The 17,665-nt window shown below is 40.7% G+C and overlaps 1 protein-coding gene across 4 annotated transcripts in view; it reads left to right on the top strand.

Annotated features, from left to right (window-relative positions):
- Large1 (LARGE xylosyl- and glucuronyltransferase 1) overlaps positions 1-9,907 on the top strand; it is a 441,552-nt gene extending 431,645 nt beyond the window's left edge. For 2 of the 4 annotated variants that reach the window (XM_029480702.1, XM_029480703.1), the window contains 3 exons: positions 658-804; positions 6,216-6,411; positions 8,483-9,906. In XM_029480702.1, the coding sequence (XP_029336562.1) occupies positions 658-804; positions 6,216-6,411; positions 8,483-8,680 (541 nt within the window). In that variant the 3' untranslated portion in view covers positions 8,681-9,906. Of the gene's footprint in view, positions 1-657; positions 805-6,157; positions 6,412-8,482 lie in introns of those variants that run through there. The other 2 variants (XM_021170066.2, XM_029480704.1) reach the window with 2 other exon arrangements.
- Positions 9,908-17,665: the final 7,758 nt, after the last annotated feature.

Below are 17,665 nucleotides of genomic sequence, written 5' to 3'. Positions count from 1 at the left end.
CAGGCACAGGATCAGCTCCGGGTGCAGACTCAATCTGTATTTCTTCAAAGCTTCATGCTATGTTGCCATCTTTGAGCCTCTCTCCCTTTTTAAGAGGAATTATCTGAGCTGCAAGCTGACAATCCAACACACAGGTGGTCAGAAACTAGGAGACAGGTCCTGAGGGACAGAAGACTGAGTAGGAGTCAATGAAGTTGTTTGATTCCAAGAAATCCATCAGACTCCTGACTTACCTGGCTAGGTGTTGGTTCTGTGTGGAAAGGGTTTCTACCTACTGTGCAGGGCTATGATCTAGGCCATTCCAGAGGTTGATGGTTCATGGTTGGTCTTTCCTCACAGTGGCTTCATATCACTGGTCTTCTATGCCCTGTCTTATAGGACAGGTAGACACAAGTCTTTTTAGACTGTCCTGTTCCGTTCTTGGCTCTAATATTAGCACACTCTATAGTTTTGCTGAAAGTAGACCCAACCTGTATGGTCTAACCTGATATTCTGTTGGTCAGCCATGGTAACCTGTCAGTTCCTCTATTTGTTCCCTGTGAGGAATTTAAACAGTTGCTTAGCCTCCCTGGGCTGACGACCATCAGCTATCCTCACAATGAAGGGACTTGAACTGATATCAAAGACACTCTGTATTTCTATCTACTTCTCTTTCAGGAAATCTGTCATCCAGCTTGACCTTGCCAATACCAAGAAAGCAATGATTGTCCCAGCATTTGAAACACTGCGCTACAGACTCTCTTTCCCCAAGTCAAAAGCAGAGCTGCTGTCAATGTTGGACATGGGGACCCTATTCACATTCAGGTGAGTGACCCTCACAGCAATTATCTGGGGTGCACAAAAGGATCTCTCTCCCAGAATATCTAGATGTCAAAGCTGTTGGCAAAGAGGTCATTTGGTTGTATTAATTTACAATAAAACCAAAGAAAGATACTCAGCCCACTGACCTTGAAACTCTATCTATTCTCCTTTTCTAGCATGTTATTTGCTCTGCTTTATACATGGATGATAGGCACTATGTTCAGGTGGAAGGAGAGGCCTGCTATGGCAAACAAACACTGTTTAGGGCCCTGTCATTATCCTTTGGCTCAGAATTCTGCCTTTGGTACATACATACCAGTTTTCTCTGGAAGAAAAAAAATGGTAGAATGAATATATATTTACAGTGAATTTATTAGACTATCTTTTGCAATACAATCAGATTAGTCCAACAGTGAAGAATCAAGAATTTGGTAGTTGGAAATCCAGGAGGTTGAGTACAATACCAATCTGATACCAAAGACCTTGTAGATTCTTGCTCTTCAGCATACATTGGATACCTGAAAACACTAGTCCTCATATCACAGAGGAGCTGTTGACGGCAGCAGCAACAGAAACAATAAATTCGTCAGTAAATGTGAAAATCCAGTAAGCAAAATTTTTTGTCTTCCAAGTCTGGCCACTGTGAGAAGTTGTCACTCACATTTAGAATAGGTGTTCCATATCAATTAAGGCAATCAAGACAATGCCCACAGGACATCCTATGGACCAACTTAATGTATACAATTCCTCATTGAGACATTCTTGTATCAATTTGACAATTAAAACCATGATGTATACATTAATTCTCTTACTGAGTGGGTTTTACTCTGAGATCCCTTGTAGGCTTCTTTTTCCTGTTGCGTGTGTGTAAGTAGTCTAATCTCGAAACTCTTAGGGCATGGAACAGACATCTAAGGTCACCACCTGCAACTAAAACCATCATCTAAAGTCATTAATGGAACTCCATAGTTACGCACAACTGATATAAGAGCCAACTGCCCAGTGATAGCTGCAACCAAAAAACTATTGGTTTTCTCATTCCCAGATCTCAGTGCCTCCAAGGGTATTCAGGGAGCTGTGCTGTCCAGAACGTCCCAGTACTCACCTGCACAGTATTAATGAGCTCTAGACTCTAACATTGACTGTTTGAGTCGGGACTAGGGAAGTAGGAATCCTGCTAATCTCTTTCAGGTGAAACAGTATGTACGGAACCATTGCATCTACCTGTTTCTGCTCACAGTTCACATTCCTCTATTTCATACAATGTAGTAGTGACCCCTCCTTCCTCTGAGTAAAAAGCATGCAATTTTGTACAGCCTGAATTGGGCACAAGTATTTTTAAGCATAACAGCTGGGTTGTACAGATACTACAAAACCTCTGAAAGGCATTTTCAAACTGTTTATGGGTAATGATATTCATTCCATGGCATCAAGTTCATGCATCTTTATATTTTATGGGGAGTTGAGAGTGTCTGGTGGAGCAAGGACTCAATCTTCAGCCTCCATCTTCCATTTAGAACTCTGAAAAAGGAACCTAGAATAATTCCTCTCCCCAACCCAAAGCCATCACTTTCTACTTCCCATAAATTACATGCTTTGTATGGACCAAGCATTGGGATGAACATAATCCTGACAACAACATAAAGTGAATTCCATTTTTTCTGCAGCGGAAACACTAATGTGAGTAATGAAATAATCTGCTCAGTGACGCATGGCTGATAAGTGGTAGAACCTGAGGAACCACCAAGCCTGTCTTCTTAACTGAAATAGCACTGGGCTGCTGACAAGCCCTTGATTTTCATATCAATTCTTGTTTGAAAACATAAAAATCACAAATCAGTACTGGAAATTGAGATTTGAAGCCAAACTTTCATCTGAGTCTCCCACAGTTACTATAGCTCAGTAGCCAAATACCTATCAAATGTCCAAGGTGTTCTTTCTGCTACCCCAGGTCACTTCAAGGCCATATATAGGCCTGCTGTATCCATGATTACTGCTCTGGCGAGCAGCTTGCAGACCACCATGCCAAGTGCTAAGTTACAGACTTTCCCTCTGAGAAATTGCTTTTGTCACCTGCTCTCCAAAGAGACCTACTCTTCACCACGTCTGGCATGAGAAGCTTCTGTCCCTCTCTGCATCCTTCAGGGACATGGTGCTCAGAGTATGTATGGCCAAGTTGTCTGGGACCTTCTTGTGAATATAGTCTCAGGTCTCATCCCGAGCCATAAACCCTGGTGTTAAAACTAGTTCCTCACATTGCTCTGACACATATCAAGTTTGAAGACATGGCAGAGCTTGAGGTTGCCTGGTATGGCTAGACCCTGTGGCCCAGTGTCTGCTGGAACAACAGAAGACAGAGGTTCCCCAGGCAGTCTTTAGGTTGTGGTGTGAGTGTGTGTATTGAGTTCGTTGTCGTAACTTCACTCCACATCTTCTGCCCAGCCATTTGTCATGCTGTCAACAGGCCAGACTGAGTGAATAGAAACTGCCTCTCTAACCACATAAGCAGATATGGCCATGAGTGCTTTGTGAGAATTCACTTCATGTTAAAAATTGATATTATGCCAGGCAGTGGTCACACACACCTTTAATCCCAGCACTTGGGAGGCAGAGGCAGAGGCAGGTGGATTTCTGAGTTCGTACCCAGCCTGGTCTACAAAGTGAGTTCCAAGACAGCCAGGACAATACAGAAATACCCTGTCTCAAAAAACAAACAAACAAAATGATATTATTACCTCTTGCTTTACTAGGAGAAAGAAACAAGGCAGTTAACCTGTCCAACCTGCTAAACAAAAGGATGCAAATCCAAGCAGGCTGCTGTTAGTAGCCATTATTAACTGTCTAGTAAGGAAACAATGTTTGTGGGATGTCTCCTGCATGTTAGCCCTGTGCCAATGTTTGTACTATTGTCTTGCTTAAGCTCCTGGGCAGTTTTTCATGGTAGGTATGATTTTCCCAGCTCACATAAGAAGAAACTATTAAGTACTTGATTGTTCAGGGTCTGCTGCTCATAAGTGGTAGAACTGAGATGTGAACCCTGACCATTGGCCCTTCTTTGCTATGTTTGGGACCAAATACGAATTCCCAGTCATCTATGGTATGCTCATTTTGTCAAAAGTACCACATATCAAAGCTGCCTGTTCAGCAAATTCTCAAATAGAAAATCAATTGTTCCACGGCCTAATCTCTAGATTAGACCTATCACTGACACATCTTTAAGTAACCCCTACCCTTTCCGTTTAAATAATTGGCTTTGCTGGACACTACTTTGCTGGTATTGAACTCAAATCCCTGCCTCTACCCAGCCAGCCTGTCCTACACAGCAACACACTGAGTCTGTTAGATTGAGTTTGTGTGCTGGTCTGGCAGAAATTCAGTCTCTTTGATGAAACAAGAGTTTTAGGGAAGAGTTTTAGCCTTGCCACTGGAATGCTACCTGCCATAGGGCACTCACTTTCACAGCCTTGTTTGCTTTACAGAGATGTTCCCAGGCTACCTGGGATTCATTGCTATTTGCAAACCCAGGATCAGAATAATCTTTAGAACTTAAAACAATATGCATCTGCAGCATTTAAAGTCATCCTAACACATAGTAAATGCCTAACAAATACAATCTCATTAGAGAAACCCATTAGCTGTATTTCTCTCTCTGGCAGCTAAGCTATTGGGTCCTTCCTTGTGTTTCATTCTGTCTAACGCTAGGTTACCATCTTTCCTGATCCCGTTCTGTTACCTTCAACTGTACATTCATTTCATTCTGTGCATTCACCTTCCCCATTACTTGTAGTGACAGCATCCCACCCCACTCACTGCTCTCTTTGCTTTCTGACACCTCACAAGTTTTAGATTATTCATCCTCTCATCTTTCCAATGTATTTTCCTCACATCATAAAACTGAATACACCAGTAAGAACAGAGCACTAACATAGTGCTGAGGGAGGAGAATGCCATGGATCTTAAAGCTGCAAAGAAAGCATTGAGATGAGGTGGGAAAGAGGGATTGAAAAGGGAACATGGTACATTCAGGAACATAAAGGGAGAGAGAACAGAGTCCTAATCTGCAAGTCTTTCTGCCTCGCCCCTTGCTCCTTCTACCCTCATATGCATGTTGAGGAGAGTAGCACACAAGCTGACCCTTGAGCCAGACTACCTAGGATTCATTACTATTTCCAACTGAGCATCAGGATCATTTTTAGAATTTAAAACAATATGCATATACAACATTTAAAATCATCCCAACTCAGAGTAAATGCCTAACAAGTACAATCTTCAAATCGCCGTGTCGTCCATTTCTCATTGCCAGATAACAGAGTAGCACCACCACAATACTGTAAGGCAGCAGTCTCACAACTTGACTGTCTCTGTCTGCTTGTATGCAATAACCAACTCTCTGTCCAGGCCATTGCTGTGTGGAAAGCAAATGTCCAAAGAAATTCAGGTCTTCTCCAGTGCCACAAGACCCTCTTCCTGTTTGCTGGGTGCTGATAGGCTTTCTTTTCTTGTTACCACAGGCTGAAGTGTTCATTTTCCTAGCTTTTGGATATGTATGCCATTGGTTCCTGGCTCCTGCTTTTCACCCTGTCTCTATAAACAGCTCACAACATAATTCTTTACTTCCTTCCAGATACGAAAGATCATGACTTAGATCATACTCACCTTGGTAATCTCAATTTTCATTAACTTCAGAGGCACCTGCTTAGTAACTTTTATGTCTATAAAAAGTACACCCTTGCCTCATAATATAATAGAATAGAATATAACCAGAGGGGTATCCTACTCCTAAATCCTGCCCCATCATTGAGGGTTGATCAGGACTACCAGTGGGCCCTGATAGGAATAACCAGAGATAGATGTCTTGGAAATGATGGCAAGTGCTCAAAAGTTCATTGATCTTTCTATGGAGTCTTTTCATTAATGACAGATAACTGGGGACTGCATTAGTTTCCTGGGGCTGCTGTAACAAAATACTACAAAATAGGTGGCTTAGCACACAGTTGCTTATTATTTAACAATTTTGCAAGTCAGAAATCCCAATTAAAGGTCCTAGTAGGTCCATAATGTTCTAAAGGCTCGAGGAAAGATGCCTTACTTGTTCCTGTCTGCCTTTGTTCTTGGTGATTGCCAGCAACCCTTGATATTGCTTGTTTCTTGATAGGTCCCTCATTCTAGCACTGTCTGAATCTGTACATGGTTTACTCATAAGTAACTTGAGTATAGTTATAAAGCTCCTGTTCCCTACCAGGTCCCATTTACAAGCACTGAAAGTTTGAACTTGAATGAGAGTTTTGCAGGGACACAGTATATCTCACCAGGAAGACCATATCAACATGTACTTCTTCTTCCTCTTCATCACCAGGTTTGGGAAAATTCAGCTTGCATCCCTTCACTCAATGGCTTTTTTCTACATGTCCCAGGTATCACGTATGGACTAAAGGCCATGCACCCACAAACTTTGCCAAGTGGCGGACTGCCACCACACCTTACCAGGTTGAGTGGGAGGCTGATTTTGAGCCATATGTTGTTGTGAGACGAGACTGCCCTGAGTATGATCGGAGATTTGTGGGCTTTGGCTGGAACAAAGTGGCTCACATCATGGAATTGGATGCACAGGTGAGAACAAAACACTAGCCTGGTACTATGTGGGGGAGAAGAGATAGACAGATATTAGAGCTGAAAAACTACCTTGGAGACAAGATTCCAAAGAACCTTCAGAGGAACAAGATGTGTTGAGGAACTAGCACATGTGAATCTGTTTTCTGGGCTTTCAACCTCAAACGTTTCCTCTTCCCTTGCATAGGAACTAGGTTTCTGGCCAGGATTAAGCAAATGATAGCTTCCTACCCCCACCATCTGGTGAAGAATATAAGCAGAGGATTACTGCTTATGACTGGACACCAAATTCTATGATTGCCTCACTGTAAGTGGCACAAAACATGCCACTAAAATGTTGCTAATTATTCTGCCCTTCAATCAAAACAACAGTGATTTTTAGACTATGTTCCATTTGAAAGCCTTTATTCATATACACAGTACTTAGCAAACATCTGCTTCAGAAGAAGTCTACAGAATTTTAATAGGTTAAGCTAGGTACTATACACTTTTGAAAAGGACTAGATGGTAATTACATGGAGCTTTGTGAGACCTGAAAGTCGCTCCGCTCAGCTCTGCCACTGTTGTTCCTCCATAGGTGCTCTCTAAATAATGTTCATGGCTAGGTTTCACCACTGCTTCATTTATACCACTGAAGCAAACCAGACAGACGGTAGTTTGTCAACCCCATTTGCTATTCATGACACACATGTTCCCTTGAAACTGAGCCATCCCAGGTGACTGAGAATCTACCGACTTTGTGGAACAGTATCGATGCTGAGCAAAACAAAACATGATATCCATCTATTGGTACCCATGTCCTGACTGATAAACCTGCTTAGAGACCATGAATCCTAGCCTACCATTGCTGCTACCAGCAAGAACAGTGGTATTTCTGGGCCCAACAGTGTTGTGTAGTGACCATTCAAAAAAAGTTTATTTTTTCCCTGTCACAAAGGCCTAGCCTCTGTTTTAGACACATTCACAGAATTTTTGCAAATGGACCATATACTTTCCTGTATTTGCCTATAGCACTCATCAGACACCATCTTATCCATTCATTCCAGTGACTTAAGATAGTGAGGCACTCACAGAGCCACAGCTATAGGGCCTGGTGGATGGGTAGCCCACTCTGTCCCTGTGTAAAATGCCCAGACAGGTGGGCTCTAGAGTCTTGCATGTTCTCCTGATTTTTTTTTTTTTTTTACGTTACCACTAGCTGCTGTCTTCTGCCTGATGCATCTGCCTCTCCTGTCCTTAGTTTGCCTTGCTGAGTTTATTCTTGTCTGCCCTGGGCTGACAAAGTAGATGACATGAATCCAAATTGGAGTAAGGAGATATATAGAGATTGTGCATGTGCTGGGTTCTATCTTTGTTACATGTCCTAAACTTGTATCCACTGTTCACTTATAAGAAGTCAAGGAAATTTTTATTATTCTTAAGCTTTAATATAGCTAAACATTTAGTTTTTTATTTGAGTATTTTATTTACATAATTATTTATATGTCTATTTTTAAGAAAGGGTCTTATACTAAGGCTTAGACTGATGAAACTTGGTATGTTTGACCTGGAATTCATGGCAGTCTTCTCATGCTGGCTTTCTAAGTGCTGGGTTATAGACATGAGTCACCACATTGAGCTTTAACATTTGCTTTTTTTTTCCTTGCCTTTTATTTTTCTTTTGTCCCCTCTTTTTATACTTTTTGTGAAGACTGTCACATAAACAGATGAAAGTTCACTGTCCAAGAGAAGATTGCATAGTCACGTTATTAGAGTTTGACTATGTGCTATATGGAGAGCCTCTGGGGTGGACATGTGTTCTGTTTCTTTTTCCCATAAAGTATGAGTTTTACCCTCATAATCATACTTCAAGATAGATTTTATCACTCTCACTTTGTATATGAGAAAACCAAACTTCAGATGACTCTGATATTTTAATTTTAATATAAGTTCATGGGCAGGACGCTGAAGCAAGTTATTCTGGAGCTATTGTGGCCCCTCCTGGTGTTATTCTCCATTCCCTTGATTCAGAATCATACATGACCCAAAGCTCTTTCAAGATCTCTCATTACTCTTGTCTTCCTCCTTCTAGGAGTATGAGTTCACCGTGTTGCCCAATGCCTACATGATCCACATGCCCCATGCCCCTAGTTTCGACATCACTAAGTTCCGTTCCAACAAGCAATACCGCATCTGTCTCAAAACCCTGAAGGAAGAGTTTCAACAAGACATGTCCCGACGATATGGCTTTGCTGCCTTGAAATATCTCACAGCTGAGAACAATAGCTAGCACTATGAAGGCCACCACCAGGGAGAGACATGCCACAAGGGAAGAACCACTTCCTGCTGGGGCCCAGCCTTTGAAGACAAAATCCAACACTGCTTTTCTTTGGTTTGTTTCCCTTTGTCTCTTTGGCCCCACAAAGCTGCTCTCTTCTGAAGTCTTGGACAGAGACCCAGCCCACCATGGGTGCTTCCAGGATGGTACATAGAAGAGTGGAAGCAAATGAAGAGTTTAACAACTTATCACAAAGCCACAGACCAAGTCAGGGCTTCTGGATGTTCCCAGTGCTTTTTAACAATGATGGGTCAAACCTTAGCTGTTGAGAAAGTAAGAGCAATAAAGCTTCCTACGATGGAAATGTATCCTGCCACCTAGCTGGGTCCCCATATGGATAGCAACCCAAGGACCCAAACAAACATCTGGAGACTCTCATATGGACATTATACATGAGGGACCTGAAGGAGGGATGAATTGGTTGTTTATTCTCAAAGTCACTCTTGTTTTGTTTTGAGTTGTTTGAACTTGGGGGATTTTGTTCATTTTGATCTAGAAATCTAAGTTTTTTTAAAAATCTAATCCTTAAAGCTCTGAAAGAAAAATCAACTCCCTCAATCAACACCCCTCAACAGCAGTGGCCCTGCAAAGTCAAGCATCCGTGGAGAATGTTCCTGAGTGAACAGCTTCCTTCATGATGAACACTGAGACCACCTGATTCCAAGTTTCCACTCTCTAGATCCAGTACTATGACAGGGACTACAGAAATATGAGTCCAAACACTATATGCAACTCACATTTTCTATGGACCATCACCAAGCCACAAGGAAAGGGCTTCATCGAACTACTTCAGCACTCACAGAAAGTATGATTCCCTTCTTGGGCCTTTAGAAGAACTTGAACAGTTCACAGAAGTCCAATTTGAACACTTGTATGACTACGTTGAAGCCACTGGAAGAAATGGGTCAGGTATCTCTGTGTTCTTCCCTGCCTCACTGTTGAAAGTGAGGGAGCTGATGAACTTAGTCTCCCCTCAGGACCTGTCCAAGTGTTGGCACGAACCTCTCCATTGTGCATATGGAAGAAACACTGGACCCATTTTCTTTACTCTTCACTATTAATGTTGTGTTTACATTGATGAGAACAAGAGTTCATGGCATACCCTGTACTGGGCTGTTTGTATTGAGTTGACATGTGACCAGCGAAAGCTGCATTCAATAAATGAAGTACAGACTGTTTCTTCCTCTTCTCCCTCCCACCCTTGTAAGAAGCCACATGACACACTTGGTCTAGAAGGCAAAGTCAAATCTGTGCACAGCACCTCACACTTTCTGTTCTTACATCTCACCTTTCTCATTGTTTAAAATGTCACCTTTGTTTCCCTCCCAATTCAAGGAAAATTCAGATTTTTCCATTGTGCATCTGTCTCACCACTGTAGCCAGATGTTTTACTTTTTAAGTATGCAAATTGTGATAATCAGTATCATTCAATTGAATAGCCTGTCTTTAATTTTGTCCTGTAGAGTCCCATGATAGTCCAATCAAAGAGACCACTACAGGTGGTATGTTCAAGGGTGTTCCCCTAAATTAATACAAAATGAAGAAAACTGTAATTAGAATTAACTGTCACAGCGGTACAGACAAGTTTGTGTCTTTATTCATTACTTCTTTTGTTACTAGGACAGTATCTGACAAAGGTGTTTATTTTGGTTTAGAGTTTGAGAATCTAGCCCATCTTGGAAGGAAAGGCATGGCAGCAGGAACTTGAAGCAGCTGATCACATTGCACCCGTAGTCAGGAAGCAGAAAGTGTTGATCAACTCCCTCAATCAACACCCCTCAACAGCAGTGAATCAACACTCAGACTGCTTTCTCCTTTTTTGTTCAATCAGGGACTCCATCCAATGGGGTGATTCTGCGTGGGACTTTTCACTTGAGTTACCCTAGTGTAGATAATCTCTCAGATATGTTTAGAGGTTGATTATCCTAGTTAACTAGATGATTCTAGATAACTAGGTGATTATCCTAGTTAATTTTAGATCCTATCAAGTTGACAATATTAACTATCACATTGTACATACATATATATCATATTACATATATAAAATACATATATAAAGAAAATATTTGCATGTACAGCATATATGCAGGATTTATCATTATCAAGGTAATACATGAACATAATCTATGAATACCATTACGAAAAAAATAACAAAAAGGTGTTCAAAATCATATTAAGTTGAGTTTCTTCAGTAATGGGTGCTGCAGCCACCTCTCAAAGGTTCACAAAATTTACTGTCCTTCTCTCTCCAGTCACCATGTTCAGTGACTTTCCCTAAACCCCATGATTGGCTATTTAATATTTCCCCTTAGCACTGACTGCTTTTTTCCTCCTTCACACACATGTATGTGTGCACATACCCAGAGGCACACATAGATTCTGCTGCTTTCCCCAGGATTAGCTGTTGCTAGCAGCTTGATCTGAAGTAATCACTCCCAGCTATTTGAGTCAAGCTGAGCATTAGCTGGTTACACTGGCTCCTCAGTATTAAGCATCAAATTTTAATTCCCTAAAGCTTTTTTTAAACATTTATCCTGGCACATGAATCAGGCACAGATACCTTGTTTTCATTTGCATATTTATAGGACTATCCAATGACCATATAATTGGCTAGTCAAACAGGGTCAGTCTTGAGAATGAAATAAGATGCTAATTACTTTGCTATAATACCCATAAACTGGAAGATGATGAAACTGCATATACATAGAATCAATTAAAACCAGAAGCTGACACTCCATACCAGCATGAGAAGCATTTTATTTTCTCAGATACGGCTATCTGACACTGTCATTTAGTCACATCTAAAACAAAAGTTAACTGATGCTCAAATTCAAACAATAAGTTGTCAGCTGGAGGAGGAGGATGTATGTGGATCCAACAGAATGAATCCTCAGCAGGTACTTCAAGAGTCACCACTTGGTGCCAGTACAGGCCCATATGTGAGGAACAGGGCCATTTGAGACAAGGATGGTGATTCTTTTTTTTTTTTTTTTTAAATTGGGTNTTTATTTCATTTACATTTCCAATGCTATCCCAAAAGTCCCCCACATGCTCCCCCACCCACTCCCACTTCTTGGCCCTGGCGTTCCCCTGTACTGAGGCATATAAGGTCTGCATGACCAATGGGCCTCTCTTTCCGCTGATGGCTGACCAGGCCATCTTCTGATACATATGCAGCTAGAGACACGAGCTCAGGGGGCGGGGGTTGGGAGGGGGTACTGGTTAGTTCATATTGTTGTTCCACCTATAGGATTGCAGATCCCTTTAGCTCCTTGGGTACTTTCTCTAGCTCCTGCATTGGGGGCCCTGTGATCCATCCAATAGCTGACTGTGAGCATCCACTTCTGTGTTTGCTAGGCCCGGTGATTCTTAAGAGCAAACTTTGGGATGGATTGTGCTGATATCATGCCAATACTATCTTGACTCGCACTTAGAGGAAGAGCAGGTTCTCTCATTAGCTCCATCATGCTCAACGTCCAGAAGAACTGCTTTTTAAATAATGATCCACTTGGTGCACATTGACTAGCTGGAGCAAAGCCAAGAAGTGGGTACTGCTGATTATCAGTGAAGAGATGGAGATGTTCAGTGTAAATAACTTCCTACCAATTCCCTGAGTTCAGATATCACAGAGCCAGATTTTAAACTCAATTCTACTTATTTAACCCAGAACTACATAACCTGCAATGTTGTTATTGCTTCCTCCAATAAGGAGCAGCTGAGTAAATAAGAATTGGGGGAGAAAAGGGTTTGAACCCACAGGGAAAATTATTAACCTTCCTCCTTCAATATTTGTCCATTAACAACCTAAGCAACAGATACTTGTCCATTCTCCAAAGTTAGCTATGCCCATGGATTTCCTGAAGCTCAGGTCAGTCTGTAACCATATGCAAATGGGGGGAGGTCAATCTTAGGGGACAGAAATGGTCTCTTCAGATGATAAACTTTCATGTAAAAGAGTGGATTTTTAAGTTCCTCCTTGAGCCCCAGTCCATCAAGCTGTTTCAAAGTGATATCTGTAAACATGTTGATCTCACTTATAGAGTGCATATTTGCCAAGATTCCTAGAGCTCTCTCATGAAATAACAGATACCATGTTAATACTATTTCTCTCAAAGTAAAGGCTGTGTTTGTTATTACTTGGCCTTTGGGAAGCTTGATGTTGGTAGAGAAAGATGATTAAAAAAAAATACCCTTGCAGATAGAGTCTCTGCACACTACTAATAAAGATGGTAAGAGCTATGTTATTGAGCCCAAACTTCAGTGGTAGTTGGCACTGCTAGATCTTGACAGCCATGCAGCCTTAGGACCCCTTTTATTTAGATGGTAGAGATACATTTCAGAAAATTTGTGTGTTCTTCCCAAGATCTTACAGACAATAATGAATGCTTTGGGATTAGAATAAAGTATGACTGGCTTCAAAAACCAGTCCCTTTGCACTAATACGTGCTGTGACCTTCCTGTGTGATGCTGCAGATGCCCACTAGGTTTCCAGTCATCTTTGCATGTAGTTCCTAGTGACATGACTTATTCTTGTTTTTTTTTTTAATCCTAAAGATCAATTTTTCAGTTTACTGGAACTATCATTTATATTTAAAAACAAACAAGCAAACAAAACCACCCCAGAATCATCTGGAGCCATCTCAGAGGTTCCAGACCCACAGGATCTGATGCTAGAAACACTATAGCCTTTGTTTTCATTCACTGAACAGAAAATTATTTTCAAAAAGTGACTTTTTTTTTTAAGAATGGTATCTAGAAGGAGGTAATGGGCTTCTGATTGTGGATTTAGTCATTGATGTGTTCCAACATTTCAAATGGTCTCCAGACACCATAACTTCTAAGACAGAAGAATGTCATCGGTTCTGGTAAATACTGTCCCCTTAGGGTGCACCACTAATTTAGCTACTTCACTACCAGACAATGAAAGTCGCTGTTGAAATGCTTTATGGGTATGGATGTATTGGAGTCTAAGCATTTTCACATGGCTGCTTAACTACACTGGAGAGCTTGGGCAATGGTGAGTTTGGGACTGTGAAGCAAAGGAGAACAAATAAGCTAAAAGATAGACATGGTTTTAATCACAACTGCACCAAAAGCATAAGGCAGAAATTATCTGTATTTTAAAGATAAAGAAACATATATTAAGAAAGGGTTAACGAGGGAGGGTATAGGGAACTTTCAGGATAGCATTTGAAATGTATATGAAGAAAATATCTAATACAAAATAAATAAAATGTTAAATTTTAAAAAGGGTTAACTAAGATCCCTGAAAATCCTCTACATCGCCCAGGTTTGTTCTTCTAATTGTTCAGTTTCCTGGGGATTCAGATAAGCACTAAGTTATGAAATAATAGTAAGCAAAATTAAGCAAAATAGTAAGGCCTAACCTCTGGGAATTGAGCTTATCTTTTACTCACACAGGTATTTCTTAAATCTTCCTGTATGTAGGAATCACATTAAGGATCTCATCAACATCAAATTTACTCAGTAGACCCCAAGAGCCTGTGTTTCTAACAACCCCAAGGGGTGCTGGGACTGCTGTTATATGTGTTCTCTTCAGTTCTTTGACAATAAGTTTGTTTCCAAACATTTGTAGATCTCTGACATCAGGGCTGGAATTCACCAGATACAATAGCAAATCTCCAGCAAGTTGTCTTAGTCACTGTTCCATTGCTGTAAAGAGACACCATGACTATAGCAATGAAGGCATTTAGCTGGGTCTACTTACAGTTTCAGAGTTTTAGTCTTGTCGTTATGGTAGGAAGCATAATGGCACACAGGCAGACATGGTGCTGGAGAAGTAGCTGAGAGTTCCACATCTGGATCCACAGGCAGCAGGAAGAAATAGACTCTGGGCCTGGCATGGGCTTCTGAAATCCCAAATTCCACCCCTTGTGACAATTTTCCTCCACTAAGGACACACCTCCTAATCTTTTCAAATAATGGCACTCCGTATGAGCCTATGAGAGGCATTTCTATTCAAACCACCACACAAGGAATTGATCTTTTTTTTTTTTTTTAAGATAGGCTAGTAGGGCTAGCAACTGGGCTAGTTGGTAAGAATTCATGGAAGTTGGTAAGAATTCATGGAAGGCTTGCAAAACCGGTGATACTTGTTTGGAAGAAAAAATTATTCTGACGATTGATAAAACAATATGAAACATTTTAGTTAAAACTGTTGTAATTGATATTAAGGTCATCTCACTAATGATGTGATAGGTCTCCATTCAAATATGCCAGGTACCTGGATATTTATATAGCCCAAGAAGGGCAAGGTCAACTAAGTGGATATATCAAGGTGTTCTTGCTAAACCAACTTACGAGGACTTTTCCAAATTAATTTTATGTATTTCTTATATTACTTACCATCGGTGCATTTTGATACAAATGCACAAAGAAATATGAAGAATGGTTACATCCAAACAATTACCATAAGTATGACCACACAATGCATCATTATTATCAGAGAGGAAGTTCTTAGCATACATTCTCTGCCTTTTCCCTGAGTCCAGTATGTCATCATCATCAACTGTCACCAACCAGCATGTTATACAGTAGTGTTTCCCAATGGGGCTCTTGCTGAAAACAGACCAAGAACTTTAACACCAAAGGCAAAGAGTGAAGAACTTAATTGGATTTAAAGTGGGGTTCACCTAGACTCATTTAGCTAGTTTCTCATTAAAACTGGACTCAAAAGGCTGAATAAAGTAGACTTAGTCATAGGGAAGACAAAGATACTGTTCCCCTGAAAAATGACTGAAGAACCTGACTGCAGAACCCCAAAGTACAAGGACAACTACCTTGTTTTTCCTAACTATAAATTCCTTTTGAGTGCACTTGTAATTAGGCTTTTGTCCCATGGGTTCCAGGAGTCTTCATCTTTATGTTTAGTTTACTTTGGAAATTTATTCCTTTGGTTTTGAATAAGACTACTGACTCCTTATCTAAGGGTTTATCCCCACATATACTAGCATTTGATGCTTGTAAATACAGATTCCATTCTATTTTTGATTAATAATTAAGAAGCACTTGAGTAGGGCTTTCTATGCTTGTCATAAGCAATTTTCATATGATGACTTCAATAGTGAGTTCAAATAGTAATCTAATATAGGTTGGTTAATAAACCTGTTTACAAAGGGAAAATTGAGGCTCAGAGAGAATAAATCATGTGATCAAGTTTTGAACCCAATAGAGCTAGGACATGGCCCAGGGAAGTCAGCTGCATAATTCACATTACATTCTTTTAAAATTATTTTATTTTACTTTATTTTATTTTACTGAATGGGTGTTTTGCTTGCATGTTTTTCTGTAACCTTATACATGCAGTACCCACAGCAACTAGAATAGGATATCAGATCCCCTGGAACTGGTTATAAATTTCATTGTGGATATTGCTAATCATACTCAGGTCCTCTGGAAGAGCACCATCTTGACTGCTGAGCTATCTCTCCATCTTTGTTCACATTCTTTTTTTTTAACAATTTTTATTAGATATTTTCTTCATTTACATTTCAAATGCTATCCACAAAGCCCCCTATACATTCCCCCCACCCTGCTTCCTAACCCACCCACTCCCACTTCCTGGCCGTGGCATTCCCATGTACTGGGGCATATCAAGTTTGCAAGACCAAGGAGCCTCTCTGCCCAATGATGGCCGAATAGGCCATCTTCTGATTCATATTCATATTCACGAGCTCTGGGGGGGCAGTGGTTAGTTCATATTGTTGTTCCTCCTATAGGGTTTCAGACCCCTTCAACTCCTTGGATACTTTCTCTGGCTCCTCCATTGGGGGCCCTGTGTTCTATGCAATATCCAAAATTGTGAGCATCTACTTCTGTATTTGCCAGGAACTGTCATAGCCTCACAAGAGACCGCTATATCAGGGTCCTGTCAGCAAAATCTAGCTGACATATGCAAAAGTGTCGCAATTGGTGGCTGATTATGGGATGGATCCACGGGAGGGAGAGTCTCTGGATGTTCCATCCTTCCTCCTTAGCTCCAAACTTTGTCTCTGTAATGCCTTTCATGGGTATTTTGGATGTTTTGTTCCCTATTCTGAGGAGGAATGAAGTATCCACACTTTGGTCTTCCTTGTTCTTGATTTTCATGTGTTTTGCAAATTGTATCATGGATATTCTAAGTTTCTGGGCTAATATCCACTTATCAGTAAGTGCATATCATGTGAGTTCTTTTGTGATTGGGTTACCTCACTCACGATGAAATTCTCCAGATATATATCCATTTGCCTAAGAATTTCATAAATTCATTGTTTTTAATAGCTGAGTAGTACTCCATTGTGTAAATGTACCACATTGTCTGTATCCATTCCTCTTTAGAGGGACATCTGGGTTCTTTCTAGCTTCTGCCTATTATAAATAAGGCTACTATGAACATAGTGGAGCATGTGTCCTTATTACCAGTTGGAACATCTTCTGGGTATATAGAGGATTTGCTGGATCTTCCAGTAGTACTTTGTCCAATTTTCTGAAGAACCGCCAGACTGATTTCCAGAGTAGTTGTACAAGCTTGCAATCCCACCAGCAGTGAAGGAGTGTTCCTCTTTCTCCACATCCTCTCCAGAATCTGTTGTCACCTGAATCTTTTATCTTAGCCATTCTGACTGGTGTGAGGTAGAAACTCACAGTTATTTTGATTTGCATTTCCCTGATGATTAAGTATGTTGAACATTTTTTCAGGTGCTTCTCAGCCCTTCAGTATTCCTCAGTTGAGAATTCTTTGTTCAGCTCTGAGCCCCATCTTTAATGGGGTTATTTGATTTTATGGAGTCCACCTTCTTGAGTTCTTTATATATATTGGATATTAGTCCCCTATCCGATTTGGGATAGGTAAAGATCCTTTCCCAATCTGTTGGTGGTCTTTTTGTCTTATTGACAGTGTCTTTTGTCTTGCAGAGAAGCTTTGCAATTTTATGGGGT

This window comes from Mus caroli, chromosome 8 (genome assembly GCF_900094665.2).
Source record: "Mus caroli chromosome 8, CAROLI_EIJ_v1.1, whole genome shotgun sequence".
NCBI classification, from domain to species: Eukaryota; Metazoa; Chordata; class Mammalia; order Rodentia; family Muridae; genus Mus; species Mus caroli.
The sequence above is the reverse complement of the archived record's forward strand: the minus strand, read 5'-3'. Positions and strand labels throughout refer to the sequence as shown.